At 38.0% G+C, this 22,830-nt stretch overlaps 3 protein-coding genes across 3 annotated transcripts; 1 reads left to right on the forward strand and 2 right to left on the reverse strand.

Annotated features, from left to right (window-relative positions):
• Window positions 1-1,141: 1,141 nt before the first annotated feature.
• LOC122055894 lies at window positions 1,142-9,299 on the reverse strand. Its single transcript, XM_042617575.1, has 11 exons — window positions 9,118-9,299; window positions 8,523-8,645; window positions 8,149-8,437; window positions 7,644-7,762; window positions 7,130-7,262; window positions 4,853-4,929; window positions 4,573-4,770; window positions 4,297-4,486; window positions 1,574-1,779; window positions 1,342-1,436; window positions 1,142-1,273 (listed from the first exon to the last, which is right to left on the reverse strand). The coding sequence occupies exons 1-11, from the start codon at window positions 9,214-9,216 to the stop codon at window positions 1,162-1,164; spliced, it is 1,641 nt and encodes a 546-aa protein (XP_042473509.1). The 5' UTR covers window positions 9,217-9,299; the 3' UTR covers window positions 1,142-1,161.
• Window positions 9,300-9,609: 310 nt separating this feature from the next.
• Window positions 9,610-12,467, forward strand: LOC122055895 (calmodulin-binding protein 60 B-like). Its single transcript, XM_042617576.1, has 7 exons — window positions 9,610-9,837; window positions 10,421-10,496; window positions 10,613-10,674; window positions 10,765-11,243; window positions 11,321-11,481; window positions 11,568-11,774; window positions 11,869-12,467. Exons 1-7 carry the CDS (start codon window positions 9,737-9,739, stop codon window positions 12,358-12,360), a joined length of 1,578 nt encoding a protein of 525 aa, XP_042473510.1. The 5' UTR covers window positions 9,610-9,736; the 3' UTR covers window positions 12,361-12,467.
• A 1,673-nt stretch (window positions 12,468-14,140) lies between these two features.
• Window positions 14,141-15,431, reverse strand: LOC122055896 (probable GDP-L-fucose synthase 1). The gene has a single exon (XM_042617577.1). It carries the CDS (start codon window positions 15,411-15,413, stop codon window positions 14,319-14,321), a length of 1,095 nt encoding a protein of 364 aa, XP_042473511.1. The 5' UTR covers window positions 15,414-15,431; the 3' UTR covers window positions 14,141-14,318.
• Window positions 15,432-22,830: the final 7,399 nt, after the last annotated feature.

Here is a 22,830-nt window from a genome sequence, read left to right on the forward strand (position 1 = left end):
TATTGTTAATATCACGTTATACGGCAATATAATATATCCAGTATATTAAAATTTTTAATATTTTTTCTACCCTAGACGATAAGACAGACGTTAACAAAATATTTATATAATATCATAAGCATTTTCTCAAATATTTATATAATATTATAAGCATTTTTTCTTTTGTTTTATCAAATTAATTAACCGAAGTGATCCAAATTAAAAGTTCAGTTGAATTAATTTGAAATTTTAATTTTTTTTCCTAGAATATAAATTATTTCAGTGAAATTGATTCGGTCTTGAGTTTTAAAATTTTAAATTTGATTAAATTGAATTCGGCTATACCCGAACTTCCAATTGAGAGTTTAAAAGTATTAATTTCATAATTCATGACAACTCTATTCTTCTTATTCCCAATTTCAATTGATTTAATTGATATTTTATCAATTTAATTTGTTCAATTTTTTACAAAAGTTCGGTCATTGGGTTAAATTAAAAAAATTTATTTGTTCAGTTTCAATTTAAATAAATCAGTCAATTCAATTATTAATTGATTACTCTCCAAGCAGTCCGTGAAATTATAAGCAACTTGATCAATTAACCACCTTAAACTCAACTATAATTTTCTTGTCAATTTGGCCGTGATTTTGAGATTGACAACTGTTTGATCAATTAGATAAATGCCAATAAACGTACAATATAATTGTTCATTTGTTTGTGGATCATTTAGATCTAACAATGAGATCGACCCAAGTACCCATGCATCAGTTGTTCTAACCTGTTCAAATTTGATAAGGTTGGATTCAAACGGAGTGCCTTGTTTTTTTTTTCTAGATCTTCGAATTAAAGATGACAGATGATTGTTTAGAGATAACACAAAAGAAAAGTCTTTCCTAAGTGTTTGATTTACAAACAACCAGCGGACAACTAAGCTGATAGTGATTCCAGTAGTGCACAGCTTACTAATATCTTTAATTTTCTACCGATCATGGATCAACCATCAGTTGGTCATTTGAGCATATAAGAGCCATCGAGTCCATTCTATGCGGGCTAATTAAACCACATTATCGGTAATACTCAGAAGGCTTCAATTTTTACCATGTTCTGCAGTCAGTCATGTACTGTCTTAATAACCTTTGCGTGGCTTTTATGATCTTTCTTTAATTCTTCTATGTCTTCTGATTAGTCCAGCATTTGTAGGCCAGAATTGCAAGATGTGATTATAGAAGAAATAATTTTTCTTTGCAGATTCTTGTAGTCTAGAGATAGCTTTACATCCCAAGTAGAATTATCCCTGTTACAACAAAATCAAAGCTTCAGAATCAAAGCCAAATGCGACAGTGGATGGCAGAAAATTGATACCTGTCCATTTTATCTGTATTACAGAGACCTTCCAACATCGGGACAAAAATAGATAAAATGGTTTGGAGTGCATTTCTCTCATCTTCCTTGTCTATCTGCATAAAGATCTACTTCGGTCATTGAGGTTCTTATATTCAAAGTTAAATGTTGTGTGAATGCAAGTTTGCAACTCCAAAACTACAATGGGGTTCTGCATTGCATAAGATGGCATTATGAAATAATCCAGTCTTACATCTTCTCCAGGAATAAAAGGGGGTAGTCCAGAACCATCAGATTTCAACACAGCGTGCAGATGAGCCAACAATTTTGGCGGCAATCCATATACATGTGGTTTATCGGCATTGGACAACCACGTACCTCGAACCATGTGGGTGTTTCTACCATTAGCAGCATCCAATGGCTGATTTCCATGGCCATCATTGTCAGGAGTATCAAAATCTACATGTATAAAATTATAAATAATTTACATCTGATGTAGCATGAATTGTCTGGCAAGAACATTACTACAATTCTTTCTTTTTCCTGGCAAATTGCGTTTCTCATCCATAGAAACAGGAGATAGGATTGTGCTCATTTTGCTTTTTGCAGAAAAGAGTGCAAGCATGTTAAAGGTGTTATGAAAATATAACACATATGAGATAAACATAGTATGATTTGCATGAAAATCTAGGAGAGAAACACAAGCGAGAAAGGATGTCACACTATAAGCAAGAGAAATCATACAATAATCAGTCAGAGGACAAGGATGATTCCTCATACAATGCTGAAATGCTCAGTGCAATTTTCAATGTTTCAATGTCACATTATTTTCTCTGTTATATCCATGTGCAGTGCAGCCATATATAGGTGCCATCACAACTCTAAGAAAGATGCGGAAATAGGTGGCGCCTTAAATTGGGATGAACTTGAATTGTGATGGTATGATGGACGGGCCCACTGACTCAGCCTATTGTTGATACTTATTGTTTGACGACTCTAGATAGGGTTAGTGAACTTGATTCTATTTAGAGCTTTCTGGTGCACCGTTCCTGATGAAACTGTGTTGATTTGTGGACCTAACCTGGTTTGTCCTAATCTGCTTACTCTCAAAGGATGAAAGGATTGACAACCTAGCATACTAGTCTCAATTGTGTTGAGGGAACTAACATTGATATGATCCACCGGACCTAAGGAACATGAAACATTCGCAAGCAATTCAGCCGCTAAAACCCATATGAACCTTTTCACACTGAAGAAGAAATCAACAGCTCTCTTCAGAAAGGTTGACTGACTCACTGCTACAAAATCCAAGGTCTTGCACATTAGCAACTATACAAACGGGAAGTTCTCTGGTTTCATGTATTTTTCTAATCGGCTAGAAGGTTTTGGATGAGCATTACAAGCATAAATCATGATTATTGCAACAAGCATAACAAGATGAATTCAAATGTTAAATAAAAGGAAGAGAAAATTACGTTTTTAGTCATGTAACTTACATTTTTTCAATTTTAGTCAATTTATATTTTTAGTCCTGTAACTTGTAATATTTTCTAATTTCAGTCCTGTACTTGTAATATTTTCTAATTTCAGTCCTTTTTCCTTTAAAATTGAAATTTTCCAACGGAAAATGATGAGTTGTAAATTGAATTTGGGGATTTTGATTTTTTATGACTCATGTGCTTTTTATATTCCAACCACAAACTAGACATTCTCCGTTGAAAAATTTTAATTTTGGAAGAAAAAGGACTGAAATTGGAAAATATTACAAGTTACAGGACTAAGAACGTAAATTAACTCATAACAGGATTAAAATTAAAAAAGAGGTAAGTTACAGGACTGAAAATGTAATTTTCTCTAAAAGGAATATAGCAAATCTGTACCAAAAATTCAGAGAACAATCCATCTATAATCCCCGAGTAGATCTAGTCATTTATGTGCAGGATTGACAAGTATATTTTGTACCTATCAGACAAATTCAACATGTTTAATTATCCTGATCTACACTGCTTTGATAACAGACTATTAAAATGCACACTCAGATCAATCTAGAAATATCATTATCCATTATTTGGAATGCTAAAACAAGTAACCTAAAAAGGACAAACATAACAAGGTCATTATCTGATTGAGTTGGCCAAGTCAATTTCATGAAGTTAATCCCAATTATTTTATGTATATGAGGCCAGTTTGGTTGTGTCAGCAATCCGGAAAAATAATTATAAATTGACACTATTAGATAATTTAATTTTGTTGATACGGGTCATAGCATATATAATCATCATAATTGAAGTCGACAGCCCATGCAATTGAAAAAGAAAATCAATAAGGAAGAATGAGTCAGAATAGAGGCATACAGTGTAGAAACAAGTGTACAATCAATAGTTGCAAAGATATTCTTTACTAATCCTTGTCATTAAAGATACAAAAAAAGGACAATTTGAATTGCTGGCCTGCTATTTATTGACATGACAAGAAATGAAATGTATTTATAGAAAGTGAAACAATTGGAGGAGATTGTAGAATAGAAAATAGGCAATTATATTGAGGATCAGACAAGCAGATTCGTTCCTATACTACAGAAGGGCTTAGATTAGCACATTAACGTTTGAGACTGTATATAGATATAGATATTTATACAGATATAGAAACCAAAAAAGCCAAAACGTGGAAATTGATTGTTTGTTTGGATATGACCTCATAAGAAGTTCACTAACAGAAACTTCAACATCATAATGTGGAAAGGAAAAGGGATTAAAGCATTGTGCAGTTTGTAGATATAAGGTAATATCTCACAAATGCATCCTCTGTGTAACCACTTGAATAGATAGCCAATATCATACAACCTTAAGCAACAGATTGCAGTTTAACAATAGAGCATATCATTTGAGTTAGTTATGTCATAATAGAATGATTCCTCGTGGTCAAATTTGCTAAACAAGTATAATCAGACTGAATGAAGCATAATAAGAATATTACCTAGCGGAATAACATCATAGAAGTTATCCCCTTTGGGAACAAAACCATAAAACATAAGGAAGTGTGAACTTGGTAAGCTCCCATAACTAAGGTAGCATTGGTTTCCTTTTTCACATGGTCGTGATATTGGAAATTTCAGGGTCTTGGTTACCGGGTCTACTCTACCATAATGAAGTATGTGTGGGCACAGCTGTAACAAGAAGATAATAACAAAATATCAGCGAAGGGGCGAAATCATAACCAATATCATTGGCTCATTTAGAGTGGATATCCTACTGAGTGGTTCAAGAACCCAGCAACAGGAACCAAGCAAGTTCTTAGCTTTCCATCAGCAAAAACCACCTTCATGCTATTTGAGTACCAAAGCTCACAAGCCCACAGAAATTTATCCCAAGTATACAGCTTTGGTTCAAAAATGTCAGGATAATTATCGCATTGTTGTGGGCATAATGCATCAAATTGTTGGCGTAAGTGCTGAAATCAGGGATAAAATTGTTGCATTAAGAACAGTGGTTGTTTTTCACGCTGAAAAGAAAAAAACATGGAAATAAATTACCTCTTTAGATTGCAATAATTCTTCAAAGAGCAGGGTTCCTTCTAATGCAGCAAGTGCATCAACTCGAAAATTCAACCCTGGTCAATAAAAAATCACATTAACCATAACGTGTAAGGATAGAAGAGAACAGAGTTACAGAAGAATAAACATATAATTTATACAAGATTTGACAAGGAACAATTTCTTTTCTTCTTATCATATGTGTTTAAAGGAGCATTACATAAGAATTCAGTAATGCTTTCAGCTCTACAGAACCAACAGGGCAATTCTATAAACAACTAAAGAGGAAAAGAAAGCAATACTAACTAAAATAAAAGGGGCAAATGCCCAAACAAAACCCTTCTGGTTCACAGACCTCAGCTTTCACCCATCATTTTTAAAACTCCCTGTAACTGCCAATGAAAAAATAATGCTAAATTTAGCCCCAAAACACTGTTTTAATCTACATACAACTGTGAAATCCTATTTCAGTATACCAGGCCCGTTGACCCATTACCAAAATTAACCCATAGCAGAAGCTTAACCAAAACCTAACTTTTCTGCCTCCCTCTCACCATTGCTATGAGCTCCTACTGACATACTCCACGTCATGATTTTGACATTGGATCACAGACCTTTGCTATCTCTGATGGCCCTTGTGATCTCTTTTCCATTCGTCTCCCATGAAATTTAGTGGATTTCCTTTTAAGAGAGACTGGGGTTCCTCAACCTTCCTTTTCCAACAGCAGACAACTCGCAATTGGGTATCCATCTCTACCAGGGCAAAGATCAAAGAGAACTTGTACAGCTTCCAAAGATATTTTTTTCCTCTTAACATTAATGAAGGGGAGCCTTGGCGCAACGGTAAAGTTGTTGCTTTGTGACCAAAAGGTCACGGGTTCGAATCCTGGAAACAGCCTCTTGCAAAAAAAAACAGGGTAAGGCTGCGTACAATGAATCTTTCCCCCGGACCCCGCATAGCGAGAGCTTCGGACTGCCCTTTTTTTTTTTTTTTAACATTAATGAGAGACATTTCTTTCCTCCATCTGCTAGTGTTTCTTGCAGCCCCAGTGCATGTGGCTTTGATCCAATCTCATGAAAAGACCAAGAGTAGTAGAATCTTCTCAAATCTCTAATCAACTCATTACAATCAAAAGCCACAATCACAGAGGAAGGTATCCTTATTTGACCTTGTTTAGTTCTGTTGACATTATTTATTTGTTAAATTATTTATCTAATGCATCTTCAAAATCAGTAGGTTTTAGTATTATTGAACTGTTACCAACAGTTGAGTCCTCCATATGCTTTTACAAATGTTTACAATAGTTAGTTAATGAATGAGAAATGAACTGTATTCTAAGATGAAATAACAGTGAATGTAATAAAGAGACGCTGATAATATGATGATGAATTTAGACCTCAATTTAGCTCATTGGCAGATATGCTAGCATATGCCTGTAGCACACTCAATTGATCGTCAACAAATGTGTATCACCCCCTACTAGTGCTAATAGTCATACTCATACCCATCTTTGAGTGCATGGGGTGTACCACTTCGTAGTGTCATAGTGCAAGGAAAATCCCACTTTTGATCGTGCATTTAGAACTCAATGAACATTCCAATCAATTCCTGTTTCTACTTAATATGTACTCACAGAACTATTCTATGCTTATTGTTTAAGTTAGAATAAATTATTACTTTAATCATATTTCCTTTTGTGTTCTGAATTAGTGAGTAAAAAGGAATAACTGGATAAAAGCAAACATTATTAGCACTCCTACTTATTCCAATGAATGATACAGTGAATGTTGGTGGGATTTTGGCACAGCTTTGTGAACTTAGTCCCTGCCAAAGCAAAGGGTTGACTTGGGGCATGGCAATGACGTTGTTAAGGTTAAAACATTACTTGGGGTAATGTAAGTACCTTATTTCATCTGGGTGTTGATAGTGAGTTATTCAAAACGGGGGCCTTGTCCTTTATTCTTTTGTGAAAAAATGTGAGCATTTTTATATGAACTCAAATGACGCACCATTTCGACCTAAAAAAATGGCACACCTTCATAACTCAGATCAAAAATAGTAAACCCAAAGTAGTCTCAAAACTTGGAAAATGTGAATACAATTGAACAAAATACATTTTTTTCTACGGTTGCATAAGAAAATATATACAGTCGATCAGTGTTGCACCCAGGCCCCCTAGTTAATCACACTTTTGGTGGTGTTTATACTACACTAATCAAATTTACTTATCTTGAATGTTTCAGAATTCAGAGTAACAAAATTACACTGAGAGATACCTGTATTGAATTCTGTAGGTAACGTGTCAAAATAAATCTTGAACTTGGAATTTGGATTAAATCTTTCCCTCATGCTCCATAACAACAACATAGTCTCAGGAGTTATATCATCCAACTTCTTCAAGACATCAAACTGGAATTACAATAAGGAAATCAGAGAGAAATAAACAATGTAGTTTCAAGAGCTTAATGGAGCAGAAAAATGACTTTCAGATCAACTGTCCTTTTTTCCATTAGAACGTACCTAAAATGAAGTAAGGAACTCTGGAAAAATTCAAACATTACTATATAGTGAAAGTCTATACTGTTAGTTATAATGTCAAAAAAACACGAAAGACCTCCCTTTTCAAGTTTCGACACGGGTCAACATGTAGGCAATATGAAATTGCCACTATATCTTGAAAAAAGTAAACTGAAAGTCACTAAGTGTGCATCGTTACAATTTTGACAAGATCTGATCAAGTACCCAAAATGACAAAAAAAAAACAGAGTAGCAGGAATTGTAACATCATACCATGTCAGAATTATAAACAAGGTCCTCAGATATGATGAGTGATTCTGGGATTTCTAAAGCAATGTCCCCAATGCTCATATCTTCTAGTGCAACTGCTCCTCTTCCAGCTTCCTCAAAATCTGTAGGCAATAAGAATGTAAAGTTTCTCTTTACAAGGTAAACTAAGAGGGCATTTCAATACTACATCAAGCAATTGCTTGAACAGAAACTCTTTTTCCTTTATACCACTCACATACATGTTACAAATAAATAAATAAATAAATAAATCAAATTTGTTGATGCAAGAAAACAAAAATGACACAAAAATGCTTGATTATTATAATGAAATGTCGATACCTTATCTGCTTATATCAAACTTGCTTGTCAAAGTTGACACCTGGCTTTAGTTATTTTATTTTTACAAGACAAAGGGAGTAAATGCGAATAAATAAATAAATAAACAAATAAATAAATAAATAAATAGCTAATCTACTTCTGAAAATGAGCGTTTTAAATGCAAACTTACAAGTTATTGACAGCATTGTTTTTAGACCATGATCTTGCCCCCACTTCAACAATAGCTCTTCAGAATCAGTACCAAACTTTTTAGCAGTCATTGTGTCAATGTTGTTGTCCCCCACAGTTTTAATCATAGCAAATATTGTATTGTGTACAAGATGAAGCACTTCAATGGATGAGTACTTAACATTTGAAATCAAAGAGCTCAGGTGTGCTAGTATAAAGTTAAGGGATTCTAGCTCATTCCTAGGGCTGAATGGACCAATGTCATCATCTCCAGCAAAGTAGAGTTCTATCTGCCAGTTAAAGAAACTAGATAATCCATCACTAAAGCATAACAAATGCATCAAGGTGATGTACAAGACAGAATAAGCATTGTACCTCATTCATGTACAATATTCTTGCAGTTTGAACTAACTTATCCGCAATTTGAAGCACTTCTTCAATGGATGAATGCAGTGGCAGAACAAACTTGAATTGCAGTTGTCTAACATCCAATAACCTCTGACAAGAGGCAAAATTGCATGAATAATTTTAAACAGGATAGCTCACAATGCTACATTTAAAAAAAAAACAACAATCAACATTCTAAAAACCGGCAGCCTTGAGATATGTACTTGATATAATTTACTTTTTACCATAAATGAAGTAAACCATAACAATTTATTATGTAGCAAAAAAAAAAAAAATTGCATCTATGAACATTCATATAGGAAATATGACATTGTTACGATCTAAATATGGCCTCTTTCCTAAAAGCTCGCACTTTTGGGATTCGTGATGAGTCGATCAAATTCCATTAACAAGGTCGATACTTGAATTTGACAAAAGATTTCTACCCTAGTCTAACATCCGATAGCCAAAAGCTCTTTTGTTCTTGGATCAATAGAGCAAAATGCATCATTTTTTTCCCGCAATGTAAAACAAAAAAAAAAAAAGACGGCTCCTCGCTCAGTGAGGCTTTAGTAATACTCACCTGCTTCTCTGCGAACAGCGGATCATCCTCCGATAGAGGTGGAAGGCAGAAGGCAATCAATCCGCTTTCCTGCACTTGCTCCAAGGCGACTCCAGACATGATTTCTTTACTCAGCCAGAGAGATATCCAAACGTCTCGATCAGACTACGGGAGAAGGGTTTAGGGTTCTACCACACAGCTGTGAGGCTGTCCTGTTATTTATGACGACATTTTTTTTAAAAAAAAAAGGTCTTAAATATTAAAAAAACTAAATTTTCTTAAAATATTAAATTCATTTTAAAATGACTTCTTAAAGTCAATGAGATGCGCACGTGCTCACTCGTTCCGACTGGTTCTTGAACCAACCAAAGGCCAAGCACGACTCGTTCCCACAGGTCAACCGTACGTGTCGGACGCGGGGCAGGATTGGGTCCACCCACCCTGCGCAAATGTTAATGATGACTTGGTAGTTAATTCAGTCAAGTCAGTCCTTCTTCTTGTTCCTTTTTTATGAGCTCATTAGCCGCCTACTCATCCCTCATCTCCTCTCAGTACTCTCGAACCCCTCTTCCTCTTCTGCTGCGCGCATTTCCTTCCTCGTCGTCGTCGTCGTCGTCTCGTCTCGTCTCGTCTCGACTCTATGGAAAGAGAAGAAGCCATGAGGAGGGATAAGCAAGCCATGGAAGGGAGCGACAACGAAGAGTGCCTGCTACATCAGCCCAAGCGGCGGAGAATTGCAAGGTAAACTGCAAGCCTTCCCTTCTTTTTCTCGATCAGTAATTTAAGCCAATCGTTCGGATGTCTCAGAAGTTGATATATGCATGGAATTAATAATAAATTAAAGATGATTGATTTTGATTCAAATGGAGCTTGAAGCTGACAATTACATCCAAACTAATTAAGCTTTAGATCAGATGTTTGTTCGTCTTGTTCGATGTGATGCATGCGCTAGATCTCTACGAAATTTAAGATCATCCAACAAACTGCCTCAGCCTTCAGAATTTAACAATTCTGCTCAGTGTGCGGGCCGACCATGATTGAACCGGTTACAACATTCAAACCGGGCAAATTTGAGCACGCGGGCAATTGGAATTAAGAATTATTAATGGCGTTAATGATTGGAATGTCAAATTATAATAGTTTTTAAAATTTCAAGATACATTTTGATACTTTTCCGAAATGATTTTTTTTAATTTTTATTTTACATTCGGATAAGTACGTTTGACTTGTCTACCTCCGACGACACCAGCCGGAATTCGTTTTGTTAATTTTTTTGTTCTTTTAGCCCTTTATGTTCTCATTATTGGGAATTCCCTCTTGCTAGGTACTTTGTCGAGGCCCTGCGAAGGCATTATCTGACCCAGTTTTTCTCAAAACTGGAGCCCATCGTCCGTAGAATTGTAAGATTTGACGTGACCTGACCCTTCTCATTTTACCCCTATATGTTTCCAGTTTTGCATCTTTTCCTTTCACATCCCAGAATTTGCGCGCTGACTTTGATATTCTGCTTAAACAGGTCAGTGAAGAATTGGAGCGGGCTTTAGCAAGCAGGATGACTTCTGACAGGACCGTGGAAGGGTATCATACATTTTTTCCACTGAAGCCGATCTGAACTAATTAACACTCTATGCTGTTCAAAAGTTCTATGAAAAAATTTCACTTTTGCAGCCGTCCACCCAAACAAATTGAAGGGCATGATGACAACAAACTGCAGCTCCATTTCAGGAACAAACTGCCCCACACGATCTTGACTGGAGAGGACATACAAGGGGAGTTGGGTGCTGTTATCCACGTCCTGTTGTTTGATGCCAAAACTGGCCGCTATGTGACGTCTGGCCCTGAAGCCTCTGTGAAACTGGATGTTGTGGTCCTTCGTGGCGACTTCGACAAGGACGACTGGACGGCAACTGAGTTCGAGGGGTATGTCGTCAAGCCGCGCGAAGGGAGAAGGCCTCTTTTGATAGGGGAGACACAGGTTTGTTTGAAAGAGGGCCTAGGCACCCTTGGAAAGCTCAGCTTTACTGATAATTCTAGTTGGGACCGGAGTCGAAAATTCAGGCTTGGCCTCAAGGTTGCCGCGGGCTTCTGCGATGGCACGCGGATACGTGAGGCGAAGACGGAGGGGTTCATGGTCAAGGAACAGAGAGGTCTGTCTGTGCATGTTTGCCATTTTGCTCTTATTCGATATATATGTTGTTCTCGACTTTAAACTATCTTTTTACAGCACACGGCAAACGTCACCCTCCTGTTTTGGAGGATGAAATATGGAGATTGGAGAGCATCGGAAAGGATGGGCCATATCAGAAGAAGTTGAATGAGGAAGGAATTAGAACAGTTGGAGATTTCCTTTTATCTTATAATCAGGATCCAAAAAAACTGCAGAATGTGAGTTTTATGCCAAAACAAGAAAAGATAAAATCCCTCATTTTGTGTATTATTTATTGTCTGATGAATTGGTGATTTTGATCTAGATTCTTGGAAGCGGGATGTCAAAGAACAAGTGGGAGACGCTTGTGAATCATGCAACGACTGCTGTATTAGATGGAAAATTATATGTCTACTATTTGGATGAGACAAAGCAAGTCGGTGCAATCTTCAACAGTGGATACGTATTCTGTGGATTAATTGAGAATGAGCAGTTCACGGCACAAGAATGCCTCAATGATGATCATCAGAAGGTTACTTGCATGTGTGAATTAGCAAAAATTTAGTTAATATAAGCTGATGAGTAGTGGTGGTAGATTGATGGTGTACAATGTTTGTCCAATGCAGGGTTTAGCAGATAGATTGATGCACAAGGCATATGACAATTGGAAAGATGTGTGTGATTATGATGAGAACCTGAAATTCATACAGAGTGAGAGCGCAATCGCATCACAAGGAGCTGCATTACCAAGTTCTTCTTCTCCCATTGGCCACCTTAGCATGCTGAATGAGACGGAAGACGCAGTGAATGACGACGCAAGGCTTTCGCCTGCTGAACACATCCAACAACATCCATATAGAAGTAGGACCTTCGATGGCTTGTCCCCCCTCGACGAAGGATTTATTCGCTCCTGGACTCAACAGATGATTGACGACAATAATTTGTTCTGCTCCGACATGATTGGTTTGGCTTCATCAACTTCATCGTACAATGACCGCAATCTTGACGATGAAGAAAATGTTAGGCCCAGAACGAATGTGGTTAATTGGGTGACAATTGTGGCAGCCTTGAGGTGGGCAATTTTTATCCGGAGAAAAGCCGCTGAAAGAAGAAGCTAGAGAGTTGGAGATGTACAAGATTAGGAGGGGAAACTATATCCTAATTATGAACCGATTATATCCTTTATTGGGAAAGGCTAAATTAAAAACTAGGTATTCTAGTGTTATTGATATTCTTCTTCAATCCGAATAATTATTTAATTTCTTAACATTTTTTCCCTTAAAGAGTAAATCAATCTTATATCTTATTTAGCCTAACGGTGTTGAGCATGTTTGAAAATTTTAGACATCAAATTGGTAGAAATTTCGAGATTAGAGATTGGAAAATAAAATTAAATGGAAAATTAAATTTGGTTAGTAAATAAAATATTTTAAACATCTAAAAAAGTATTAGTATTATTCGAGTAAAATTTTCTTGGCTTTCAGTAAAATCAAGATAGTGCTCAACAACGTCCCAACAAATAATTTAAATAGAGAATTATATACTAACTGTGATATAAAAAAAAATTTAAACCAGACATTAACTATATTGCTTTCCTAGAGTAACAAACAAAAACAGAACACATTGCCAATTTGATCAACAAGAAGACCTTATTATATCAATAGGTGATTATACATCATGAATCAATAGGCGCAGCTCTTTAAACATCAAAAAGATCTCAAAATGCTAAAGTATTGTGTGAGGAAAAATCTATTTTGCATGCTGGATTACAAGAAACGACGACCAAAAGGTATTTATTATTAACGTATAACATTGTTCACCGAGTCTTATACATAAAGTTATTTCTGTTGTGATTTGAGGCACTTGATTAGTTGCATCAATTGAAGGCCCGTTGGTACCTTTATGTACTTACCCTGAAGGCTGAGCTAGGTAAAGAATGTATGAGACAGTCTGCTCTGTTTACTTGGTACAAAAAATGTAAAGTTCACCGAGTCTTATACATAAAGTTATTTCTGTTGTGATTTGAGGCACTTGATTAGTTGCATCAATTGAAGGCCCGTTGGTACCTTTATGTACTTACCCTGAAGGCTGAGCTAGGTAAAGAATGTATGAGACAGTCTGCTCTGTTTACTTGGTACAAAAAATGTAAAGTTCGTCCATAAATCACATTTTATCTGCTTTTTTGTCCACTCACTGTCTAATGGAACTAATTTTCTTTCCTTCCTAATTAAACTCTCCGATGAATCAACAGCCCCTACGGAAAGCTTGCAAGCTCACGATGAGCTTGCGACAAGCTCGCTGCCGCAGTCTAGCTGCAAACTCAAAGCCAAGCTGTCGCAAGTTTCCCATCTTTTTTCCTTTCCCTTTTCCTTTTTCTTTCCATCTTTCCTCTTTCTTTTTCACAAATCACAATTAACCATTTTTCAATTATTTTCCCTATTCTGTCCACCTCTGAGGTAAATACACCGTCAGAGAAGTGGCATGATTTAGCTAACAATAATAAGCTAAAAGAAACATGGGACTGCTAGTATGGACAACGTGAAACAAACATGACACGAACAGCACCAATTCATCTATATTTGCCACCAGAACTTCAACATAGAAACAGTTAATTAACATAACAATCCATATCGCTGATGACTTTGCAGCTACTAGTATTTATGAAGATAAGAAGAAATATCACAAGCAAAGCCACAACGAGAGCGTGCCAAAAATCGTGTTAAGTATCAAAGCATGTTCTTGTCTGGACTGGAATGTGTCAAGCCATCACTGTCCAGGGAGAACAGAAACGATGTACATGGATTATCAGATATGCTCAGCTCAGAACAAAATTTGTAACCTATCATCATTCTAAATGTTTTCTCAACTTCTTGTGATTCAAAAATTTTAGAATTCAGGCATCCAATTCCAAATTTATTTTCATAGATCTATTCTCTTGATAAGACAAAATCAACAGAAAGGAGGTAGAACTCTTATAAATCATCGCAAATAGGTAACTATAGAAGATTGAATTCTAGTCCCAAAAGCATAATGAAACATGATAAAAATAATACTGCAACAGAACAACAAATGATGGTTAATTGTCCACAACATTATCAACGTACCACTTGTAGGTATCTGCCAGTCCTTCGCGGAGGGGGATCTTAGCCTCCCACCCCATTCCAGCCAGCATAGAGCTGTCCATGAGTTTTCTCGGCGTCCCATCGGGCTTCGTCTTGTCCCACACAAGATCACCCTGGAAGCCGACCACCTCCTTCACAAGCTCCGCGAGTTCTTTTATTGTCACCTCCTTACCACTCCCAACATTGACGTGCTCTAAGCCGGAGTACCGGTCCATTAGGAAGACCACCGCGTCGGCAAGATCATCGACGTGGAGGAACTCGCGCAGTGGAGAACCGGTGCCCCAGACGACGACCTCATTAGCGCCAGAGATCTTCGCGTTGTGGAAGCGTCGGATCAGTGCCGGGAGAACGTGGGAATTCTCCGGGTGGAAATTGTCCTGAGGGCCGTAGAGGTTGGTGGGCATGGCGGAGATTGCGTCGAGGCCGTGCTGGATCCGGTAGGCTTGGCACATCTTGATGCCAGCAATTTTCGCGACGGCATACCACTCGTTGGTAGGCTCGAGCGGGCCGGAGAGGAGGGCGGATTCCGGGATCGGCTGGGGGGCGTGCTTGGGGTAGATGCAGGAAGAGCCGAGAAAGAAGAGTTTGCTGACGGCTCCGCCGGTGCAGCGGAGGGAGGCATCGATAATGTTGGTCTGGATCTGTAGGTTGACGGCGATGAAATCGGCGGGGTAGGTGGAATTAGCGTGGATGCCACCGACCTTGGCAGCGGCGACGATGACGTAGCGAGGGCGTTCGGCGGCGAAGAAAGCCTCGACGTCGGCCTGGCGAGTGAGATCGACCTCGGCGTGGGTGCGAAGGAGGAGTTTAGTGAATCCGAGAGCGACGAGCTTGCGGTGGATGGCGGAGCCGACGAGGCCTCGGTGGCCGGCGACGAACACCTTCGCGTCGGTGTCGGAGAGGAACGAGGCGACCACCTCCGTCTGATCTTCCGGTGATGCTCCCATGGATTCCATTAAGGAGACGAACGAGACGATATCGCCGGAATCTGCGACGGTGGAAAGGGTATTGCAATCTAATAATGGGGAGACTGGTGCGGAGAAGGTCATGTGAGTGACACGTGATCCGAGATGGTTTAAGAATATTTTTACAATTTATAAATCATAAAAAAGATTAAACAAATAAAATAAAATAAAGGAAGAGAGCGGTGAGAAATGGGAGAAAATCGGAAGGGGCGACGTGGCGGTGGTAATTTGTTTAAAATATAAAAATCATAAACAATTAAATATTTTAAAAAGAAATTTATAAGAGATAAAATTATTTAAACTCTTTAAAAATTACTTCATGAGATATAAAAATTATTATAATTTTCGAAATAAATTATTTGTATATATTAAGTACTTGGGCCGATTTATTTATATTTTAAAATTGATTAATTGAAAACTATTTTCTAAATAATAATCTCATTGAAAGTAATAATAAAACTATTATAATTAAAGTCAATAAAAAAAATAAGAAACTACAATAATTAACATATTAATTTATATATTATGAAATTTTAAGGTATTTTAATGTTGTGTAAAGTTCAAATTAAAATTGATAATTTTATTTAGCATAAAATCAAGATCAAAACGGTAATCCAATTTAATTTATCGGATTTGGATTGTTACGGTGCTCGTCTCACATTCCTTTTCAAACCTTAAAAGTACCTAGAATATCCCATTAAAAATTACCAGGTATAAAATTGTGTTAGATAATTTCTAATATCCCCATCATCATCATTTCTGATGATTAGACCTTTCAATAGACAAGTAAGGAATTTTAAGTTCAAGTCTTAAATATAATACATTGTAAGGTATTTTTCCTTCAGTGAGAAGTAGATATAAGAATGCTAACTATTTGGATGAGTCTCTAATAATATGTAGGTGTAACGGAAACCGGTAAAAAAGGAGTGAATTGTCTGAAAAAAATAAACTATACCCTCCGCGGATCTTTCAACTCAAAAATAAAGCAACTATAATAAAATTAAAAGCAAAAATAAAAGGGAAACCAGAAATTAACTTGGTTACAACCAAGACAGTTGTTAATTCAAGGCGGCTGAATAGCTTCACTAGCAGAGTCTCCTTTGCTGTAGGCGGAGAAGCCTTTGTTACACTTACCACGCTCACTTAGTTGATAGAAATTGATTACAGAGTTGATGATTGAATTGATGAATAATTCCTAGGTCCAGGGATCCTTTTATAGCCCCTGAAAAGTCTATCCCGTAGTTGTAAGGCGCCTCCAACTAAGGTCCAAGGCGCCTCGAGTCGAGTGATCGGATAGAACTCTATCCGAATGCAAACGGTCTTGAAGGCGCCTTCAAGCCATGATGAAGGCACCTTGAGCTGACTTTCCAGCTTGTCTTCTTCTTTGCTTCAACTTCCGAAGTTCCGTTCTTTTGGGTAATTCCGACCAACTGAAATAGGGTTCACCCGAACCCAGTTTCCGGCCTTCTCCTCGAGCAGCCTTCCGTCCCGGCATAACGTCTCTTGAACGCCGCGCACGTTCTTCACGCCCACCGGTGTACTCTTCCACAACTCTTTCATCCTTCGGACGCACCAAGCATGTCGACTCACTTCCCGTGCCGTCCTTCTCGCTAGTTGAATCTTCTGCTCGACTTCCTACGCTCCTAAGCTCTTGCACACTCAGACACAGGGATCAAATACAAAGCAGGACCTAACCAACTTGGTTGATCACATCAAAACAACCACGGGGTCCAACAATATCCCCCTTTTTGATGTGCATCAACCCAAGTTTAAGTTAAGGTAAAAATAGACAAAAAAAAAATAATTTTAAAGAAAAGTACTAAACTAACATGTTAAGCATAAATTTGCAATAAGTAAAATTGCAACTATTTAATTAAGAGTTAAAAAAACTGTTTTTAAAATTCAGAGTTTTGAAAACAGTTGAAAACAATTAAATAAAAAAATTCTCTCCCCCTAAACTTGTACCTTTTTCTCCCCCTTTGATCATAGCAAAAACGGGTCATAATAAGAGAATATGAATGTTTAGAATTTTTCAGAAAAATATGTCTAATTTAACTAAATTTTTAGAATTTTCTAAAAAATTTCTAACTAAAAATGAATTTTTAGAATTTTTCAAAAAAAATTTCTAAGTAAACTGAATTTTTAAAATTTTCTAAAAAAATTTCTAAGTAAAAATGAATTTTTAAAATTTTTTAGAAAAAAAGAATTCTAAGTAAACTAATTCTTTAGAAAACAATTTCTAAGAAAAAAATGAATTTTTAGAATTTTTCAAAAAAAATTCTAAGTAAACTGAATTTTTTAGAATTTTCTTAAAAAAATTTCTAAGTAAAAATGAATTTTTTAGAATTTTCCAAGAAAATGTTTAAAAAACTTTTAAAGCATTATTTAATTCTAGTTTTAATGCTTTTTCAAAAAGTTAATTAAACATTTTATTTCAATATTTCAGCTTCCAGGTAGTCGCGAGGCACTAGGCCTTCTTGGTTATTGGAGTAACAACCACTTCCTTAGACAAAGCTTTATAAAGAAATTCAACGTTTAATGTTCTCACTGAAAGCCAAAAAAAAAAATTAATTTAACACATATTTTGGAACCTAATAGAGGTTCCTTCCTACTGGATTAGTCAAATACTTAGGGGGTACATAGTTCTTGGGAATTTTTCTAAGTTGACCTTGATGATGTTTAACATATCAGTTTAATTTTCCATAAATTTTAAGTTTTGAATTTTGAAAAATATTTATTTTTAAACATGCATCAAATTTCAAATTTTCAATTTCTAATTTTAAATTGTCATTTTCTGATTTTAATTTATCTAAGATTCTATTTAAGTCAGCATTCTCATTTTCTAATTTAAATAAATTTTTAGAAAGAGACTTGATAAACTGAAATGACTAAGTAGGGGTTATAGCACGTATCTTACTTACCTGACTTGGTGATGCTCCCCCTTCATCGCTACTTTCTTCTTCTGATGCTCCTCCCCTTCATCTTTGCTCATTTCTGAGTTTGACTCATCTTCGGGAAGATGGTTAGCCATCATTGCTAATCCGGAGAACGCTTCGACGTCTGATTCGGAAGAAGACGAATCGGACCAAGTGGCCTTCAGGTTCTTGTGCTTGGAGGATTCTGATTTCTTGTACTTGGTCTTTTCCTTCTCTTTCTCCTTTTTCTTTAATTTTGGGCAGCCACCTTTGATATGCCCTTCTTCGTTGCAGTTGTAGCAACGCACCGTTCTTTTTCTTTGTTGATGCCTCTTTGTATGCGATCTAAATTTATTAGAAAAAAAATTATTGAAGCGTCTTACCAATAGTGTCACTTCGGATTCGTCGATCAAGGCTTCGGAGTCAGAACCGTTTACTCTTGCCTTCAAAGCAATGTTCTGACTTGTCTTTTCTACTTCAATGGGCTCTGCAATTTGAGATTCATGAAGTTCAAAAGTTGAAAATAGATTTTCTAAAGTATTTACCTCGAAGTTCTTAGAGATGTAGTACACATCTACTAAGGACGTCCATTCTTGAGTTCTCGGGAAGGCGTTGAGCGCATACCGGATCGAGTCTCGGTTTGTTACCGATTCTCCGAGATTGCCGAGTTGCGTGATTAGTCCTTTGATCCTCGTTTGGAGTTGCGCTACCTTCTCGCCTTGGTTCATCCGGAGGTTCTTAAGTTGAGTCCGGAGGATATCTCATCTTGCAAGTTTCGCTTCGGATGTACCTTCGTGAAGCTCCAGGAATTTTTCCCAGAGGTCTTTCACGGAGTCGTAGCTTCCGATCCGACTTACCTACTGTGGCGGCAGCACGCTAAGTAGGTGGAACTCTGCCTTTCCGTTGGCGACGAAGTCTGCTTGTTCCTTCTTCGTCCAGGTGTATTCTTCCTTATCTTTTGGAACTGCATAGTTATATTTCATGATTAAACAAATATCAAATTCTGTCTTGAAAAATACCTCCATCCGGCGTTTCCACGTCGCGAAGTCTCCGTTGAACTTCGGGGGATGAATATTCGCTCCGGCCATCGTCTTGATCGTTGTGCTTCAGTCGGCGGTTAGTCCTTCTGAGGTGGTCTGACTCTAATACCAATTGTAGGTGCAGCGGAGGCCAGCAAGAGGGGGGTGAATTGCCTGAAAAAATAAACTATACCCTCCTCGGATCTTTCAACTCAAAAATAAAGCAACTATAATAAAATTAAAAGCAGAAATAAAAAGGAGACCAGAAATTAACTTGGTTACAACCAAGACGGTTGTTAATCCAAGGCGGTTGAACAACTTCACTAGCAGAGTCTCCTTTACCGTAGGCAGAGAAGTATTTTTTACACTTAGAACACTCACATAATTGCTAGGAATTGATTACAGAGTTGATGATTAAATTGATGAATACTTCCTAGGTCCAGGGGTCCTTTTATAGCCCCTGAAAAGTCTATCCCGTAGGTCTAAGGCGCCTCCAACTGAGCTCCAAGGCGCCTCAGGTCGAGTGATCGGATAGAACTCTATCAGAATGCAAACGGTCGTTTCGATCGGGATGAAGGTGCCTTGAGTTGACTTTCCAGCTCGTCTTCTTCTTTGCTTCAACTTCCGAAGTTCCGTTCTTTTGGGTGATTCCGGCCAACCGAAATAGGGCTCACCCGAACCCAGTTTCTGGCCTTCTCCTCGAGCAGTCTTCCATCTCGGCTTAACATCCCTCGAACGCCGCGCACGTTCTTCTCGCCCACCCGTGTACTCTTCCGCAGTTCTTTCGTCTTTCCTATGCACCGAGTCCGTCGGCTCACTTCCCGTACCATCCTTCTCGCTAGCTGCGTCTTTCGCTCGACTTCCTACGCTCCTAAGCTCCTGCACACTCAGACACAGGGATCAAACATAAAGCAGGACCTAACCAACTTGGTTGATCACATCAAAATAACTACGGGGTCCAACAGACTGCTTCCCGATTATATTGGTGTCTAATAATAAATTTCTGTGCGACCGGATCGGTCCCTTAAAAAAATAATAATAATAAATAAATAAATGATAGAGGGATGGATGGATGGATGGATGTTTATGATTTGAAGATATTTAAAAAAAAATCTCTCTAAGTATCCCTTAATACCCTCACAATTAATACCCACTGAGATACCTTTCTCGGTCGCTTCTTATGTATTCGGTCGCTTAATACCCTTACTGATCACCCACTTCGGTCGCTTCCAACGTATTTGTTAGCAGCGCATAAATACAAAATAATAAATATGAAAGATAACCTAAAACAAGAAGGAAGAAAACCAAACCCTAACAACGTGTTTGTTTACGTGATTCGGAAATAACTTGCTCCTACTTCACAGTTGTCCATAAGATAGACGATCTCAATCTGTCGATGGATGATTACTCAGAAAGCTCCGTCTAGCTCAAGCTCTTTGTCGGTAGAAAAACCTTGCCACAAACACTTAAACACATACTTTTAATCACCAAGAGAGCTTTAGAGATTCTAATAAGGGTTAACCACTCTTTTTTGGTCACCAAGGCCAGCCACCCCAATCTCCATTATATAGAGCTTGGAAGAAACAACCAATCTATTTTTCCCATTACCAGTCGATTGGTCGCTACACCAGTCAACTGATGTTGTCCAACGGCTCTCCACAAAATCCATGATTCTGCTTTAACAACTCTTTACCAGTCGACTGGTCAGTCAAGTGATCTTCACAGCCAAAGGCACAGAACCTTTCTATGCCTTGGACCAGTGTACTGGTGATGATACTAGTCGACTGGTAAACCCTAGCACTAGGGTTTTTACCATGAGTATAATTTTCTCATGCACTCATCCTCTCACACACAACTTAACCTTGCCTTTTAGCCTCCTCCATCAGCCTTGCGTCCCTTATATGTTTCCTCATCCTTCATGTTTTGCCTTCAAGAGCTTACATCAGCCTTGTCCTTGTTGTCGGGTCATGTTGCCAGGTCTTCAACCTTGCCAAGAGCTCCTCACTCTGGGACTTCATCCTTGCTAAGTCACACTTGGACTTACGTTGCCAAGATTACATACTTGGACTTACACTGTCAAGACTCCCACTTAGACTTTCACATTTGACAAGATCACACTTGGACTTTTCCTTTGTTGTACCTGCATCCTGCATACCCACAATGCATATCAAATACAACAATAACCTAACTTAAACCTTTGCCCAAATATCAAAATCTAGGGTCACATAAATTCCTAGACTCCCCCTTCACCTAAATTTCCCCTTGAGCTAGGATTTCTAACAAAGGTATTTAGATTTTTCACTTAAACATAAACTTCTCCTCCTTTGCCAATTGTCAAAAAAAGCTCCAACAATATCCTAATTATTAGATTTTTTTAACCTCTAATGACAACAATTATAATGTATTAGTCCCCCATAAGATTACATACATGTATATCATCCTTTTAGTCATTTCCTAATGCTAAAAACCAATTTCAGACTATATCAATCAACTGCTCTTAACCCCAGTCGACTGCCCCCATCGAATTCAACTCACAAAAGCATTCTATATTCGATGATGATTGTTACCATTCAACTGGTACCCTATTTCTGCCTAAAATATATTTTTGACCCCAATTTTAAAAATACACTAAAAATTTCACAAACCTCCAAATATTAATAAATTTTATAGAGATGTCTGTTTTACCAGTGTCTACTTGGAAAATATTATAGGACCGTTGCGGCCGGCTAGAAGGGGGTTGAATAGCTTGCAAAAATAAAAGCAAATAACCCTTCTCGAACTATTAAACTAACACTTGTAAAATAATGTAAGCAGAAAGTAAATCATAAAAATGAGACACCGGATTTGACTTGGTTACAACCGGGGAGGTTGTTAATCCAAGGAAGATGATCGCACTAAGAACTCCTTCAGGCGAAGAAGCCTCTTACAACGATGAAGCGCAGAAAACAGAAGCTTAACTACAGAGAGAGCGTACAAGTGTAGAAAGAATGAATTGCTTGAGTTATTAAAAAACTTCTAGACCAAGACTATATTTATAGCTTTGGTCGGGGCGCCCCGAAGGGGTTCCGGGCACCCTGAGGGGATAAAACTTTATCCCCAACGTTCAGATCGAGTTTTGACTCGATCTGGTCAAATTCTAGGTCCGGGCGCCCCGGTCTGCTCCGGGCGCCCCGGAGCAAAAAGTCAACTCTGGTTGACTTTTTCATCCGGGACCTTTGCTCTGGTCCAGTTCACCTCAATCCGAGTCTTCAAATCCGGATCTGCTTGCTTGGGTGATCTTAACCATCCGGAATAGGGCTCACCCGAAGCCAACTTCCGGTCTTCTCGAGCGGGCTTCGGCTCCTACTCTTCGTCCCTTGAAATCGTCGCGTGCTTCCTTCTCGTCCGCTAGCGTACTCATCCGCAGTCTTCGTCCCTCGGTCACACCCCGTGCCGACCTTCTCGCTAGGTTCGTCTCTTGCTCCCTGAGCAATCTTTCACTCCTGCTTCTCGTCCCTCGGAACCACCGCACACTTCCTTCTCATCCGCCGGTGTACTCTTCCTCAGCGCCTCGTCCCTCGGACGCAC

The sequence above is a fragment of the Zingiber officinale genome, chromosome 3B (genome assembly GCF_018446385.1).
Source record: "Zingiber officinale cultivar Zhangliang chromosome 3B, Zo_v1.1, whole genome shotgun sequence".
NCBI lineage: Eukaryota > Viridiplantae > Streptophyta > Magnoliopsida > Zingiberales > Zingiberaceae > Zingiber > Zingiber officinale.

Coding starts and splice junctions, on each gene's coding strand:
- LOC122055894 (XM_042617575.1), bottom strand. CDS start 9,216: ATGTCTGGAGTCGCCTTGGAGCAAGTGCAGGAAAGCGGATTGATTGCC. Junction 8,646..9,117: donor CGCTGTTCGCAGAGAAGCAG/GTGAGTATTACT, acceptor GCCTCTTGTCAG/AGGTTATTGGATGTTAGACA. Junction 1,274..1,341: donor AATACAGATAAAATGGACAG/GTATCAATTTTC, acceptor TTGTTGTAACAG/GGATAATTCTACTTGGGATG.
- LOC122055895 (XM_042617576.1), top strand. CDS start 9,737: ATGGAAAGAGAAGAAGCCATGAGGAGGGATAAGCAAGCCATGGAAGGG. Junction 10,675..10,764: donor TCTGACAGGACCGTGGAAGG/GTATCATACATT, acceptor TCACTTTTGCAG/CCGTCCACCCAAACAAATTG. Junction 11,244..11,320: donor CATGGTCAAGGAACAGAGAG/GTCTGTCTGTGC, acceptor ATCTTTTTACAG/CACACGGCAAACGTCACCCT.
- LOC122055896 (XM_042617577.1), bottom strand. CDS start 15,413: ATGACCTTCTCCGCACCAGTCTCCCCATTATTAGATTGCAATACCCTT.